At 33.8% G+C, this 18021-nt stretch overlaps 1 protein-coding gene across 1 annotated transcript in view; it reads left to right on the top strand.

Moving 5' to 3' along the window:
* The window catches only part of LOC149085584 (fibroblast growth factor receptor-like 1), a 55181-nt gene that overhangs the window by 23045 nt on the left and 14115 nt on the right, over positions 1 to 18021 (top strand). The window contains exon 2 of the mRNA XM_089233714.1: positions 5509 to 5616. Within this exon, the coding sequence (XP_089089840.1) occupies positions 5526 to 5616 (91 nt within the window). The 5' untranslated portion in view covers positions 5509 to 5525. The remainder of the gene's footprint in view (positions 1 to 5508; positions 5617 to 18021) is intronic.

Genomic DNA, 18021 nt, shown 5'->3' with positions numbered 1-18021 from the left:
CTCTTCCATAGTGACTTTTATTATCATTTAAATATTCTTATCAGCATTCTGTAATCATACATTGCCGGCAATAAAACACAAATATTTATGACGATACGCAGAGTGGAAACATATTGAATGATTAAATTTTATCACTAGCATTCAATCGTAGTATCGTTTATTCTAAAAATTAAAATCATTCCCGCTTTCTTACGATATTTAGCGGAGGGGGTTATTATTTTCTTTCACTAAAATTTATCAAAATGTCGATGGATATCTATCTGTGTTTCGAATACAATAATTAAAAATTCAATTGAGTATTAGTAATGTAGAATCAAAAATTAAACTACATTTTCACATTAACTCAAACTGAATGGAACGCATTTCCCTGTTGCTTCATTTTCCTGGTAGTTTAATGATCATAATGATTTTATTAACGAATTGATGCGATGTATTGAATATAATCACCATTTGAAAGTCTTCGCCTTTTTAAATGATGTTTACAAAATGCATATATCAATCATTGTCATACCTAAAAAAATAGATATTCACACGTGCACACACGCTACATAAAGGCAAATTTTTAGGAGGTGCTATTGATAAAATTATAAATAAGATATTGGAAAAAGTAAATATTTTAAATTTCCTCATAAAAACAAATTGATTTAAAAATAAGAAATCTCACGTAATGTTCATTTTGGAAACTGCTAAGATTGAAATAGGCCTCAAAAAAGTTGAGTATCGGTTTCCGACAGGACAGTAAAATAGTGCAATTTGACTGCCGGCGTGTTTCTAATTTGACAAGTATTGTTGAAGTGCGCTTTCCTATAGCTAATAGGATTAGAGAAATAATACTAATTTAATGGAGTATATTTACGTATATGTATGTACTCTCACCAGCAACGCTCAACCCTTTCAATTGCTTTGGTAATTTTAGTAGCTTCTAGGGCAAACCGTCTTTCTTCCATCATTATGGAGGTTGCTTTGAAGGCCTTTAATCCCACGTCAATATTTATCGGATATGCTAATGGAGGGAAATTATCGAGAGTAAGACCACATTATACATAGTTTATCTTATGTGAGTGGTCAAGTTCCTCAATAGAATTTGTCTGTGTACTATCTATCTCCGTCCAGTTAATACTAATAAGATCTTATTTAGATAATCATAAACTCTTTAAATATTTAGTTTTACAGCAAAAAAGTTTAAATTTTTTACATAGTGAGAATTTCGCACACTTACTGATCAATATTAATGTTTTATGTATTAGATTATTATTACTATTTTATTTAGGCATGTTAACTTCCGACTTTTCCCATGTACCTCAAATACTATGTAAGCAGCGATTCACTTGAAAAAAAAAAACTAACTATCATTTTGCTTTAGAATATTCTTTCAATATTTGTTTTACGAGAACGTATATTTTCTTCTCAATATTAGAAGTTTAAGTTTATGAAGTTATTAAGTTTATCTTATCATCAGTTATTAAGTTTTTGTTTGATTAATATAATTATCGGAATCAGGAAGTAAATGATGTTTTAAAATAGCAAAGCATGCAATAAAAGTGGCATGGTGATCACATAGCCTCTTGTGCTGTGGACTTTTGAAAATATCCATATGATTAACCTAAACAACTTATACAGGGTGTATAGCTAACTCCTCGAATCGCAAATTACTAGCAAAACGTTTATCCTAGAGGCATACTTCAATTAGAAAAAATATCCTAATAATGTGTGAAACTCAGATATGTCATTCATATTGCAAGGAGTTGTATAGTTATTGAAATGAAAAAAATTAACTTTTTCTACGAACACTCTGTGCTTAAAAACCCAATAAGAAAGTTGTTGCGCTGTCTCTCCCAAGACCAAAAAAAAAAAAAAAATTCCACGTTTGTGAGTGGAATCTTTTATTCGCTTTAATATTTGAATTTAAAAATCGAAGAAAAATCGAAGAAAAAAGAACAGCACAAACTAGGGAAAGAAGCGTTGTCCGTTAGTTTATGATGTTCCTTCCCAACTTTCCTCCATATTTTGAATTCAAATATCTCATCGAATTTTACGATTGTAAAGGTAGAATTTATTATGTTGGCTTCAGGAGAGACAGCTCAAAAACTTTCTTATTGGGCAAAAGTATTTGTATAAAAAAAGTTATTTTTTTATTTTAATAATTATACTACCCCTTCCAATATGAATGGTAATCTGAGATCCACACGTTTTTTCAGCGTTTCTCAAAGTGTGCATGCGGCTCCTAGGGGTGTCGCCAACATTTGTCTCGGTGAGGTGTCGCGGCGAGCTGGAGACATTAATTTGTGTGCCTATTTTTTTGCTTTGAAGTGGTTCTTTTATAAATGAAAATATCTACTAAACTATTCTGGGGAGCCGCAAATGAACCACGAATTGGGCGAGGAAGCCGCGAATGACAAAAGTTTGAGAACCACTGCGTTATTTGGATATTTTTTGTAATTGGAGTAAGCCTCTAGGATCAACGGTTAGCCAGTAATTTGCTGTTCGAGAAGTTAGCTATGCACCCTGTATAATGTTATTCAAATACAAAATCATTTCGAACTTCTCTACGTGTTTTCTAAGCTCCAAAGGCTTTAATTATGGTGTACATTTAAACTTCTGAGATGTTTTCGTAAAAATAATATCATTTATCCTTCTCGTGATTTTCAGCAAATTACTAATTTATGTCATATTTTACGTACGTGCGAGTCTTACATTGAAAAAAAAAAGAAACTGAATTTATTTAGAACTAAATTTCGTGACATTAAATCTTTCCCTTTTACTAACATTAATATTATTTCGCTAAAGAATCGGCGATAACTGCTGCTTTTACGTATCCTGTGGCAGGAAGTGCAATCAGGGTGCACCAGGTCATTATTGAAGATAGGTATTTTTCGAATGAAGCCATCAAAGGGAAATAAATTTAATATCTTTGTACAAAACATTCATAAATATGTGCGGAGAGTGGAGTTGAATAAAACTTGCGTCCTAGATGGAAGGAAAGAAAAACAATAACTATGGTAGTCGATTGAAGGTTCTCTCGTTGTAAACGATTGTTGACTCGAGAAATAATGTCCTCTAATCAAGGACGCATATATCTTGCTGAGTATCGTTAAGTAGATTTAACAAAATGAGCCGAGAGATAGCTTAAATTTAAACTGACGATAGGTTTGCGAAACTGCAACGCGGTTTAATTCTGAAATTTACTGTTGAGGGTTGAGTTCGTACGAATTTTCATTAACAACTTTTTTAAATTTTCTTCAGTCGCTTGTAATGCATCAAAAATATTTTTATTCAATTATCCGTAATATATTTATATTTCTAAAAACTATACAGTGAAACCTCGATATAACGATACTCTGCGGACCAAGAAAAAATATCGTTGTAGAGAGGTTATCGCGTTATATCGAGATGTAATATTATCATCAAGAAACGCCAAATTTATTTTGTGTTTGGCATCTCTTCTGAATTGGCGTTGTTAGCATCACCATAGAATGCATTTAATTATGTCTATTTGCAGCAAGAAATTGTAATTGATCAGTTGATGAATAAAATTCGGTTGGTTGTTTTATCCTGTAAAGTATACTGTGTAAAGTTTACTATATAGCTCTTCTATGTGATACAAAAGAAAATGGCAACTACTTTGCATTTACGGAGGGTAGATATTGCAAATACCGATGCTATTATTGAACACCCTCGAAAGAACAAACACCGGCGAAGAACTTAAAAATCTATTAAACGTGATTTTGAATGAAATATAAAAAATATCGTTGTGATAGAGAGTTTTCAAATCTCAAAAAATATCGACACAGACGGATTTATCATAGCAGGGAATACCGTTGTATCGAAAAGAGTTTAACATTAGACTATAAGCAATGCCAAATACGATTAAAAATATTGTTGTAGAGGGATTTATTGTTGAATCGAGTATCGCTGTATCGAAGTTTTACTGTATTTCAATGAATTAAATTTATAAGTTCTCTTAAGAAAAATTATAGCTCTCTGTTGTTCAAGTTGACACAGATTACAAGATTCTTGGCTAAGCAGTCGTGATCCAGGTGAATTACTACCAACGTTTCGTTTAAATCTGAGATGGAAAATCTCAGTGTAGACGAGATGACTTAGTCATTTCTAGACAGCCGAACATGTGTCGGGATGCCCGCCGTAGATGTGGACGAAACTATCGGTAGTGATTCTCCTGGACCACGGCTTTTGAGAACGCGATCTTCTCCCCTTGACACCAAAGGTGAAAGCCTAGATTCTTCTATCCGCACAGATTGATTTATGAGACCAAATATTTTCTCGTAATTCCAGCAATGTGCACAGGAAACTTCTGACGAAAATAAACTAACTGAGTTTTTACGTTTTATAGTTAAACATTTTATCACGAAGAAATAAATACTGAGTTAGATCACTTCAAATACCAGTAAAAACTTACTCTTTATATATGTTACGGTAAATTTGATAAATCCCGTTAATTATGCATAATCGCCGAGCATTTTGGTAAGTTTGATAAATTTTCCTAAATTTATCACTTTTACCAGCGATTATGCATAGTTTACCCAAGCATCGTTGGTAAATTTAATAAGCACTAAAAACAATTATCACTTATTTCAGCGATTATACATAGCGAAGCGTCATTGGTAAACATGATAAATCGTATGAAATGAAAAAAAAAACTATACATGATAACTCATACATGTATAATTATAACGGCGTACGAAGGTAAAATTTGTTATCATTACATCGGGGTCCCACTACATTCATCATACACATGCTAGACTCATTTGGAATGTTTTTCACATTTATCAAATTCAGCAATTACACTAGGGTATGTTATGCATAATCACAGATAAAGGCGATAAATTTCAAGTATTTATCAAATTTAACAACGATGTTTGGGTATTATGCATATTCGCCGGTGAAATTGATAAATTTATCAAACTGACCAAGACGATTGGTAAGTATGTATAATAACTGGTTATTATGTATAAGAACCGGTTATTATACATAATCGCTGATCATTTACTAAGTCTTATTAATTTCCCTAAATTTATCACTTTTATCGGGGATTATGTGTAGCTCGTATTGGTAAATGTGATAAATCACATTGTAGTTAATGAATTATTTAAACTTTCCGAGCATTATGTTCAAACTTCAGTCTAGGATAACGAATTCGATCGGTAATGTTGGTTATCATTGCACATGTTGATAAATACGAAGAAAGCCAACATAAACTAAGAGTGAGAAGAGAGAGAGAGAAAAAAAAAAGGCCGATGTGAAAAAAAAAAAAAATTCTTTCTCTCTTCACACTTATATTAATTTAATGTAATTTTTATGACGCAATATGGGCAGTGCACGCATCACGTACGGGTAAAACTGTTAAGATGTTGAAGTACGCCTACTCCTAGTTACAATATAATATTTCCACAACAATAATCAGTTGGTAAATTTGACGGTTAAAAAAAAGAAGAAAAAAGATTGGAGATTCATCAGGAAAGAGTCAAATTTGCGTTTGTCTATTTCCAGGGTGACACTTGTGTATTATGGCGAGAAATATCCTGCAACATCTACTTCTAATCATGCTTTTGTTCTACAACGGTGGATATGCTTTCCCAGGACGATTGAAACCTACAGGTTAGTGCCCAAATGGAAAGAAAAAAATTTTCTTCTCCATGGTTATATGCAAGAGTATAATTTTTTTTTTGATAAAAATTATTTTTTTAGTACTGAACATTGATCTTGTGTTGAAACGCAATAACCACAGAAATCATTTTTTTTATGAGCGGAAAAAATTTCGTAGTGATTTTTTTCACATTTCTTTATTTGTTTTTCATCGACCGAAAACTACAGATTTATCAATTAGACAACATTTAATCCGTTTGATGAAGTCAGTGAATTTCCAGACCATGCGGGGTTAAACAACTGAATCTACTTCAGGCATAAACAACTGAATCTCTTTCAGGCATAAACAACTGAATCTACTTCAGGCATAAACAACTGAATCTCTTTCAGGCATAAACAACTGAATCTACTTCACGCATAAACAACTGAATCTACTTCAGGCATAAACAACTGAGTCTACTTAAGGCATAAACAACTAATTTAGTACTGAAGATAAAATACTTATATCTCAGCATACTGAATGAAATGGTTGTCTATATAGATGCCAGCGAAAGTGTAAACGCGATGATAAAGCAGTATAAAAGGCAAAGTGTTAAAGAAATCTCTTGGCTATAAATGTTTTAGATTTTCTGAAAGGAAAGCTTGCATTGATGTCCACAAGGGTTCGTTTCGCTAATCAGGAGAGGCAACAAAGCATCTCAGAGATACTCGCAAACAATGTTGACAAGTTTTGACATTGTCTTGTACCAAAAAAATGTCTAGAAATTCAAGTTGAAACTTATTGAACAGGAAAAACGTAACAATACTGTTTTATTAGTTAGAGAAAATAACACATGTCGGACGGGACTTGAATTTCCAGATATTATACAAATTATGTCAGAAAAGTAGTGCTGAGCCTAATGTTTTCAGATCGATTCGTAATCGTCGCTTACTACATTTTTATCAAGATAATGTAACTTTGCACATAGTTTGGAATGTTCAACCCTCAAATGCTGAATTTTTTTCTGAGCTGATAATTTTTTTCATACTTAATGGCACGTACTGAAAGCTGGAAAAATCATTAAAAAAAAATCTATTTTGAATTGTACTGTTTATACAGGGCCTTATTGAAGATGTGGAAAAGCCTCAAAACTCACAAAATAAATGTACAAATACAAATACAAGGCCACAACGGGCAGGATGGCCAACGAAATGGCTGAGAAAAACATGCCCATTACAAATATGGACATTATATATTTATGAAATATATCAACCCAATTAAAAATGCAATTATAAAAACTAAAGACTATATATACACGATAAGATATAATACAATGCCCATAAAAAATATTTATGGTTGCCTTATCTAAGTATGGATAGCTTCTTGATTTACCCCAACACGTTTATCGTATTTATTTTTAAACGTGTCAATTGTGTTTGAATTTACTATCCCAGGGGTAAGCTATTCCATTTATTAACAACTCCTATTAAAGAAAAATTCCCCGCGACACCACACAACCTAGAATTGTTCCTTACCAATCGATACTGGTGTCCATTTGTCAAAGCAGTCGACAGCGTATTAATAATTTATGGCAAATCCTATTCATCCCGTTGAAAATTTTGGACACTCCGATCGCACACCCCCCCCCCCCTCCGACACCTGCGCTCTTCCAATGTAACATATTCAAAAAATGAAGTCTCTCTTCATACCTCAAGCTTCGTCTACCAACGAGGAACGTGTATCTCTTCTCTGCACCCCTTCAAATAATTCTATTTTCCGCTATGTAGGTATGGCCTCCAAAACTTTACAGCGTACTTCTGTTCAGGGCGAATTAAACTTCGGAAAAGTGGAAGAATGACTTTGGGAGAACGCGAAGACACCTTTTTGAAAATGAAACCGAGAATTCTATTCTCTTATTTGACCACCACACACTGAACAATGTTCAGAAAAACCACTCGTCAATTCTCAAATCGAGGCCTAGTTGCATCCGGGATAGTGACGCTATTCAACTCGTAAGAGAAACGTGGGTTGTTCAAACCAAAATGAGTAACCACGCACTTGTCAACGTTAAACGTCACGCTCCATTCATTTGCCCATGCGGCAATCCTGTTTAATCTGGTCTGGAGCAACTCCCTATCGCTTTGATTCTCGACTACCCCCCATTAGCTTTACGTCATCTGCACGTCATTGTATTGAAGTAATATTATTTTTCAAATATAAACTACCTTCTTTGTGATTCAAACTATAGTAAGAAAAAATTCAGATTGCAAATTTCAAGATGAAAAAAAAACGAAAACGAAAATGTTTTAACAAATTATGGAAATCACATCCACACCTGCTCTGCATTTAACAAAAAGTTGTTGTTAACAGCAAATTCAAAACATAAAATGGAAAGAGTATGACCTCACCTTATATGGGAAAAAAATTCTAAATTTCATCCTCAAACTGGCTGCAGTACAAATACAAAAGCCACAACAGGCAAAATGCCTAACGAGCTAGCTGAAAAAGATGCCTATAGAAATATGGTTGTCAAATACATATGGGAAATACAGTAACCCAATAAGATCAATAAAAAACCAATAATTATGTTAAATACAAATAAACATACTGCCCATAAAAAGTTATGGTTGTCTCATCTAAGTAATTAACCTTTAAAGACCTCTTTGCACATATGCAAATCTACGCATTTAAGGGTAAAGACATGAAATATCACAGAAAAAAATATAGAAACTGCCTCTATAGGAAATAGTGAAAAAGAAGTGAGAAATAACAAATTGGAAAACCAAGGATAATTAGTAATATTTGGAAAATTTGTTAATCATGAATGCATAATTTGTTTTTGAAGCAATATTTGTTGCATTTGTTTCGTCTAAGAACAAAAAAACGTTATTTCCGTAGTTTTGTCAACTCGTTTCTTCAGCAATACTGTATTCAAATCATATATGAACAAGGAATTCCTTTTATATCCTTCTCGAAGAAGAAAGTAGACCATACGAAATCGGGTATCGACTACTTTCTTTATATCGATTCTCGAATACTCGTGCATTGTTCAGCTTCAGCAAAATGCATAAGAAAAATAGAAACACACATCTCGAAACATGAAGAATACACAAAAACAAAGAAAAATTAGTTAAAGGAAGAAATATATACCATTCATAAGAAAGACAGTGTTGGTGAAAATATATTCTTATATATTCAACGGGAAAAACCACTCCATGATGAAAATGGGGCATGCACGTGTTTGGCTTTAGACAGTATCTAACACATAGTTTCCCAAACTTTTCGTTCCATCGCCCCCCTTCAACTCAAGCCAACCCATTGGATCCTATACTAAACCCCAAGCCTCTACCGCCCCCTGGACCCTCCCATCAGCCTCCAGGGGGCAATATTGTCCACTTTGGGAAACACTGATCTAACACAGCCTTTAACAGAAAATAATTTTTCAGAATAATCATCTCATTAATACTGTTGGAAATAACTTGACAATAATGACAGAAAATAATTTAAATCATACGACAGATACATAATTGTATCGATTTTGTGTAAATCGGTATATCAATGTTCTTGAAACTTATTACCGGTAAATCATTAAAATATTTATCTCGAAAATATTCATGCTAGAAGCATATTGATATTTTTTTTATAGAAGTCTGATAACGTCATAGAACGGTCTGATACAAGAAAAACCCCTATTGTGCACATTCTAAGCTAGTGTAAACAAAGCTCTAATTCTTCCGTAGATAGAGTTGTGATCCTTTCGAAAATACCATATTTAATTTCATCTCAAAGAAGAATGGAAATTTTTGTAAAGTAAGTTTTGGTCATACTATTTTTATGATTGTTTGGTCGTATATATGTTTTTCTGGTACACCTTTACGGATCATGCGCAACAATGGTAAGAATAATCATTTTGTTTTGTTGAAGGAAATTTAAATTTATGGCAGCCTGAAGGGAGCAACATTCAATGAGCCACTTATTAAGAGAACCTGATCAAATTTACTAGACGATAACTTGTCTCAAATTCTAGCAAGTTGATAACATGTTATGTGCTTTTTATTTTTATTTTGATTCTTTTTTATTACGCTCACAAACATCATTAACGCAACTGCTGCTTCTGATAAACGATCTTGCTACTATTTGCTCCTTTCCCTTAAAAACATTGGGCAAAAACAAGAAGAAAAGCCATAAATTGCCTGAGCAGCTCTTACACAAAATTCACTCGCAAGAAACGTGTGGCGTTGGACATTCTTCTTTGTTATTTACTCTGGGCTTAACAGATACTGAGAGCTAGCACAAACTGTAGCAGTAAACCGGTCGATGGTCCTCCCATTAGATCTAAAGCTACAGTTTAGGTCTATTAGATACTAGCGTGAAGCCACACATGTACTTTATTGTAACACACTTCTAAGAGCATATGCGACCACGTACACACGGTGTGTATTTTTACTTCTGTTTTTTTAGGTAAACCATGCTCTGTCATTGGCTATCACCGTGTAAAACGATCGAAGTTCAAGGTATAATAAGAATCTCGTTCCCTGCAACAAGTCGCAATACACATATGCCTATCGTATCATTTCACAGTCAAAGATTTCTTTTCGTATTAAAACTTTGTAAAACCTTGATTTAATCCTTTGACTGACTGTACTTTAAAGCAACACTTTTTTTTCAAACTCCCGTAACATTTCTTGCATACATTATTGGGTGTTGATATTTTGTATTACAAAGACTGTATAACTACTTTACGATTACAAGATGACGGGGAAAGTGTGGAAAAACTAGTTTTTTAAATATGTTAATTAATAAAACTCAGTCATTCAAATGTTTACTGCATTGCACTTTTGAGTTATGCAGTAAAACACTGCTTTTACAAAATGTTCCCTACAAATGTATGAAGCAAATTATAACTTTCTTTCGGGGTAAGATAAATAAATATTCATTATTATGATAATTATTCAACATATTTGAATTGGTATTTTTTATTTTTATCGTAAGCGTATGGTGCTGGTGGTACTTTAAAGTACCAGGTTAATTAATTCGTTGTGTACGTTACTGTATAATTTTTTTTAAAACAATTGTTTTGTCAGTGTGCTTGCCCGGTATGCAAGAGATCCTGGTTCGATTCCCGGTGAAGAGAACAACACTTTTTTCCCCAAGTTCACCTCGGTATAATACCCAGATACAATAATATAATATATAATATGCATAATATATATTATGGGTATCACCGCTATAATATCAATAATATCCATATTAATTTCATGTATCTTGGCCGAGCAAAAATGATCATCCATCTCTACTGCCACCACCTGGACGCCATTAGCTGAAGTTAAGTGAGGCTGCAATGTCTCTACTCAGCCAGTCACGCTACTATGTGTGTTTCAAGGGAAAAGACATCGACTCTTTGTGGTATAATGGTCAGTGCTCTTGCCCGATAAGCAAAAATTATTTGGTTCGGTTCCCGGTGGAGAGCGCGAAGCTTTTTGCCCAAGCTCACTGCGGCATAATATCCAGATAGTCTATTGATTTCATGTATCTTTGGCTGAGTAAAAAAACATCATCCAATTAATATTTTGTTTTTAGAGGATTTGATTAGAAATAAAATGTCCTACCCCAAAAAATCTACATGATAATTATTAAATTTTTTTATAATGTGGCAGATAAAGTGTCAAAGCAACTATACATAAAAAGTTATTTAATGCAACTGCCAACCATGTAGACACATCGAGGAGCATAAAATGCGATCAAAAATTAGAAAAGTATTTTAAAAATATATATTTTTGTGCTGTTTCACAATCGATTTCTGAACTGCTACTAAAATTTCAAAGGCTACTATCGAAGACTAGCAACTAAAATTTTCCCTGGAATAACCTCTGCGTACGCCCCCTCCCTTCCCAAAATTTAGGTCCTGCTCACGTCCCTGCTCCGAACTATTGTGTGTTGGATTACAGCATTGAATTGGATGTTGGTTTTTTTGGTGCAAGTACCAATTAGGTGAAAACTGCACCAAAGCAAATGACCAACGAAAAACAGATAAAAGGTTCCGACTTCTTTTCAATCATTTATTTAAACTTTATAAGATTTTGTGACATCCGTTTTTTTTCGAAGTCGTTAAATGAGTTGTGGTTTAAAATATTCCTTTTTTATATACTTTCGGAAATTCAGATGTATTTTAAAGAATGTCAACACATGATCACGAGGTTTACTCGAACGAAACCTTACTCAGTTCAAAAGCAGAGCCACATTTGAAGCCAAACAAAGTAGTGAGATCGTTTGAGAATGTAAAAACATATTTTTATATTTTTTGAGAGATGGGGAATATACTATAAAGTTTTTTTTTACATCCAAATAAGTCAGGGAAATAAGCTTCCGTAAAATACACTTATATCATACAGCTGTGTGTGTGTGAGAGCTCATCTCAAATCTGACTTATTATTATATCTCTCACTCAACGTTATTGACGTAGAGTAGTATTCCTGTAGAAAAGAGCATCGTTGAAATAGTCTATTCATTTATACCGAACTTGTAGTGACATATGTGTCACTAACACGTCTCGTACAACAGGTTCGATGATGAATAGTAATCATTGACCAAATACATGCGCTTTGAATGTACCTATACTAATGTTTGAATAGCCAGAAAAAAAAATAATGATAAAAATAACGTGGTGATATTTCAGAAAAATACATAAGCAAAATATGTAAGAAAATAGTTTGCATTAAATTATGTGCCAAATGCATCATAATGGGCCTTACCGTATTTCACTCCGTATAATCCGCGGATTATCTGTTAAAAAGTGATTAAACATTAATAAATGCGGATTACTTCCCGCTGCGGACAATCTGCAGAAAATGATGTTATTAGTCGCTAAAAGATGGCTCTCCTAGCTATGAATTCAATGAAAGCTCACACATATTCAAGAAAACGTAAAAGACGTCTGCAAAAGTTGTGGTGCTTGTCTTTCAGTGTTACCTGGTGGTTTGACTAAGAAGTTGCAGAATTTAGAATCAGGAATAAACAGGTCGTTTAAAAGCAAAGTTAGAGGCTATTGGGAAAAGTAGTTGACTGAATTCCTTCCTATACAAAAGGTGGAAATTTACACCGAGCTTCCTATGCTGAAGTATGCCAGTGGGGGATAGTGATGCCCGGAAAGATTGACCATAAAAACTATAAAGAGTTCATTCGTAAAATATGGACATTGGACTCCAGTGATTCTGACTATGAAAATGAAAATCCTCTTGATGAATTAATTACACTTTTTCGAATTAGATGAAGAACTCTTGCGCTTATTTAATTCCGATCATTCTGAATTTGAAGGTTTTTGATTGAACTGTAAATATTTTGTTTTGTGTACAAAATAATGTTATTGGTTTGTAAATAAATTTCATTAATTACCGTACCAATTGATTGATTATTGAAACGCAATGTGAGGCTTTATTTATTTTTTAAAGCCTGCGAATAATAGACCGCCGCAAATTTTTTTATATATTTTTTTTCTTTCTTCATATTTCACATGCGGATTATGCGCCACCGCGGATTATACGCAGGGAAATGCGGTACAACATTGTTGATGTATATTTTATCAGAAAAGTATGAAATCTGACATTTTATAGAATACCTGGCTTTACGCAAAGGATAAAATGGTGGTTTCTAACGTTAATTATTGTTGTAATTAACATGTAATAGATAATTTGTTATATAAACGTTATTTCGCATGCAAGTTTATATATGTGTTATATTCATATTATGCATTCTGTAAGTTTATAATATGGCCAAATTACAAACGCTCGTATTTCATATTGTCTGAGAACCATGAGGTATTCTATGGAATGTCTAACCATTCTATAAAATGCCAGATTTTTCATATTTAGTCGGCAACTTACATAGCTCAGAATGGCGTTGAAATTAAATAACTATTCTTTTACGACTTTCCAGCTTCAAATGAATAGATGTTTAGTTAAAATACAGAAAGATCACTACGTACAACATGTAAATTATCATTTTAAATGTTTGTTTTGATTATACAATTTTCACATCAGTATTTGGTTTTATTATTCTGATTCCACGTTGATTATCTAAAGTGGCTTTCTCGCTCATACTAATGTTTTGGTCTTCCTCTTGTGAAATTCTAAATAATTTAGCCCTAATTAATTTCCATCCAAATTTCCCATATTCTCATTCATAAATCTTTAAGCAATACAATTTTATTTCATTGGTTCCAATAAGATTATGAAAAGAACTATGGCTGAGAATCGATTAAAAATTTTAAATGGTTAATAAAAAAAAAATTTAATCGATTAATCGACTGATTAATCTAATTTTAATTGAATATTTTCGAATGCTATTAATTCATAGCAAACGTATAGTATATTGTTGTAACTATATAATATTAATTGATGCTATAAAAATATATTCGATTCACACACACACATCATCCACTAAATAAATGTAAACATATATAGTAATAGATGAAGAAATGAAGTCCACCCACTTGAAGCTATTCAATATGCTGAACATAATTGCCATATCCTGGAACTTCTTTTTACATGGATCTTATCTATTTTTCAAATCAGTTATTTTTAGTTAGTCACTGATTTCGAAACTAATTTCTATTTTCATATTGTTAATTTTTTCCCTTAAAAAATGGTACTCGTAGGGGAGTGTGGATGATGCTTCCCAAATAAGAAAAGTACTGTTCACATTGAAAACAATAAATTTCGATCTCGTCTTCTAAAACTCGAGACCAAAAAAACAAAAAATTTGTTCCCGTATGCAGCTTCAAATTTAATTTGAAATTGAAATTACGATATCACCAGTTTTCGTGGAATCGACTTCTGTTTGCCCATGTTGGCAAATTTGATCAAAATATTTATGTTTTTAAGTAATTACGGTCACTTATCTGAAATGTTATGTATAGGAGCATAATTCACAAGACATCTAATCAGCTTAATCAAATAAATATCAAGTTAAATTACAAAACTTTAAATAAACATTTGAATCGAATTTTAATCTGATTGACCGAGTCGATTAACCTAACTAAATTTTTTTAACTGAAATTAAAAATTGATCGAATATCCGGCTCGATTAACCGATTGATCGGACTAGCCCTGAAAGGAACTATTTATCGTCCCAGAAATCAAAGTTAAATTAAATGTTTCAACAAGTAACGATGTCACGGACGAAGGGACGTTACTATAAGGGAATTTTCCCTAGTTTTGGCATGAAAAAGACTGAAGAATTCTTGAAAAAATGGAGTTTTTTCTCATTTAAGAAATATTACTCATGTTATGTTATCGGTGAATATCTCATTAATTCCTAAAATAATGCTCTTACAATGTTTTTTTATAAAATTGTTGTTCGGTGAGCTGGAATTCGTTTTCAAACCAGCTTCATTATTTTTTTGGGAATTTTCATCTAGGGGGTTATTCGATATTAATATAATAATGCCACAATGTTTTAAAAAGTAATATGCTTCGTTTCAAAAATATTTATTCCTGAACAACCATATTTTTTATTTTAAAATTTATATTTCATATTTTTTGGAACACTATGATAAACGGGCACATGAATTTCATGTGTGAAATTGTGTGTTTTATTGGAAAAAAATCTCACGTAATGAGTTTAACTTTCACATTCTTCGAAATTAATTATAAATTACTTCAGAAAATGCTAACAAAAGGTCAAATGATATGATGTAGAACAAGGATGCTCAACCGTTAAAAGAATGCGGTCCACTTCATTGGTTTGAAAACGTGTCGCGGGCCGCTTAAGTGAGCTGGAACAGCGCCGCAGGTCAATCAAGTGATCTGTAAATGTGCCGCGGGTCATTCAAGTGAGCTGTAAATGTGCTTTGAAGAGCTTGAGTGATCTGTAACTGTTCCGTGACTCGGTTAAGTGATCTGTAAGTGTGCCGCGGGTAAATTAAGTGATTTGGTGGTGGTCGAGTGGTCATAGTGACGGACCCGCGTCGCGAGGTCCCGGGTTCGAACCCCACCGTCACCACAGTGGTGGTCGGCTGAAGTTGGTTTTCTGTGGTTTCCAACTTCAAGGTGCGAATGCGAGCCAATCTTCCCTTTAAAAAGTCTCGCCACAGAGAGCAACAGACGTACAAATTGTAATTCAATCATAACACATCACTCACTTCACTTCTGAAATATAGATGGCAGCACTGAAAAGTCAAACACAACACTACATACGCACTCAGGCTGTTAGGTACGCTAACCCAGTTATACTTCCGGCACAACTCACTAGGTAGTAAATAACCCATAGATGGTGATACACCTGAGTTGTGCTCGGTTTGAAAGAAAAAAAGATGTGGACCTGCGACGCGAGCCGCTTAAGTGCTCTGTAAATGTGCCGCAGGCCGATTGAGTGATCTAGTACTGTGCAGGGGGTTACTGAAGTGATATGTAAATGTCTCGCGGGTCACTTCAGTCATCTGTAAATGTGCCACCTAGCACTTGAATGATCTAGAACTGTGTCGCGGGTGACTTAAGCGATCTGTAAATGTGCCGTGGGTCGATCAAGCGATCTGCGAATGTGCTGCGGGCCACTCAAGTTATGTGAAGCTGCACCGCAGGTCACTCAAATGACCTGTAAATATGCCACTTGTCCCTCAGCGATCTGGGAATGCGCCTTCTAGTTAATTTTTACAAAATTAGGCTTGAGATCAAGGGCCACATCAGATGACTCTGAGGGCCAAATTTGGCCCTCGAGCATGTATAATGTGGAATATGAAAAATCAGTTGTTTCTCTCAATAGAATAATTTTCCGTTTTTCAAACACATTAATAAAATTCGAGAAAAATCATTAATTTTCGTCTCAAATCCTTATATAACCCCCCCCCCCCCCGTGATGGAAATTTCACTTGCACGATTCTCACTGCCTGCAGCAGAGGTTGAATTCGTAAGTGAAAGACTTTTAAAACCAATAAGGGAAGCCATATTGAATGGGACGTAAAGAAGGGACACATTAAAGAAAGAAAAGTCATTTGGAATGAGGGAAGGAGAAAAGAAAGGAGAGAGGAAACTCAGGAGAGAGAGAGTTGATGGACTCGGAAAGAATCGTGACTTTAGGGACTGCGATGTTAAAGGATTTCTCGGAGCTTATGCCCAAAGGGAGTTACATCACTGGGGCAAATATATCCCCAGTGAGACTAGCAAGAGAGAACGTTATGGTTTTTTTCCTTACCTTTTTCTTTCCCTCAAAAACTTCCGAATCGGTTCCCATGACGACCCAAGGAAATTAGATTCTTTGGATGGACGTCAAGTCAAATTTGATCACAAGAGTGACAAAGTATTTGATTCAACCTTGCATTGAGAGCTTACTGAATTCACCTGAGCTACCTGCCCTTTTTAATATAAAATATTCCATATGACATCCGTTTACACATATATATATACACACACAGGGTGATTCCATTATTCTCTTTGCCGCCTTTTACTGCGACCGTTGATCCTAGAGGAATATTTCCAATTAGAAAATGTAACTAAATAACGCGTATACTTCAAATACGTCATTCAGGTTGCAAGGGTGTGTATATAGTTATTCAAATAAAAATATTAACTTTTCATTTATTATTTAATTATTTGTACAATAATGTTGGCCGTGTCTTATACATGAGAATGCGGTTGGTGGTGATAGAAATAATGTTTTAAATTTTTGAAAAATATAAAGGGCGCGGGTGAAACAACAGGGGAGGTGAGTGTGTTCCAGTTAACTATGGTATGCGGAAAGAAACTAAATTTCAAGCTGTCGGTGGAAGCAGAGATAAAATTTATCTTATGTAGATGGTCAAGAGATATATATTGGTTTTTTTTTTAATCGACATGCTTTTTCCTTTCCAAAAGCATTGCTAATCGAGATAAAAGGCGGTGAGTACTTAGAGGGAGAAGATTAAGTTCACGTTTCAGTTCGGAAACAAAAGCAAAGGACGACACCATGTCCTAGAAATCCAGTAAGAAAGTTGTTGCCCTGTTTTTCCTGAGGCCAAAAAAAAAATTATTCGTTTCCGAGTGCAATATTCGTTGAGGTATTTAAATCCAAAAATTGGGGAAAGTTGAGAATTGGAAAGAAGAAAGGCATGAATGAGAGAAAGAAGCGTTATCCGTTACTTTATGTTGCTCTTTCTCAACTTCCCTCCGATTTTTGAATTCAAATATATCATCGAATATCGCACTTGGAAACGTGGATTTTTTTGTTGGCCTCAGAAAAGACCGGAAAACAACTTTCTAACCCATTCATACAAATTTTTGTATGAAATTAATATTTTTGGAAGTTAAAAGGTTTAATGAGAGTGCCATAGCATTTTTTAAAAGTTTTTTACAAAGAAATTCAAATTTTTATGACTTTTCCGAAATGAAATTGTCCTGATTTTTGATCTGCAAATTATCTCTTCCATGACCGTGAACAGAAATAATTTTATATAAAAAACAGAAAAA

Source organism: Pholcus phalangioides, unplaced genomic scaffold (assembly GCF_987345545.1).
Source record: "Pholcus phalangioides strain wild (caught in Gottingen) unplaced genomic scaffold, Ppha-v1.0 ptg000007l_1, whole genome shotgun sequence".
NCBI classification, from domain to species: domain Eukaryota; kingdom Metazoa; phylum Arthropoda; class Arachnida; order Araneae; family Pholcidae; genus Pholcus; species Pholcus phalangioides.
The sequence above is the reverse complement of the archived record's forward strand: the minus strand, read 5'-3'. Positions and strand labels throughout refer to the sequence as shown.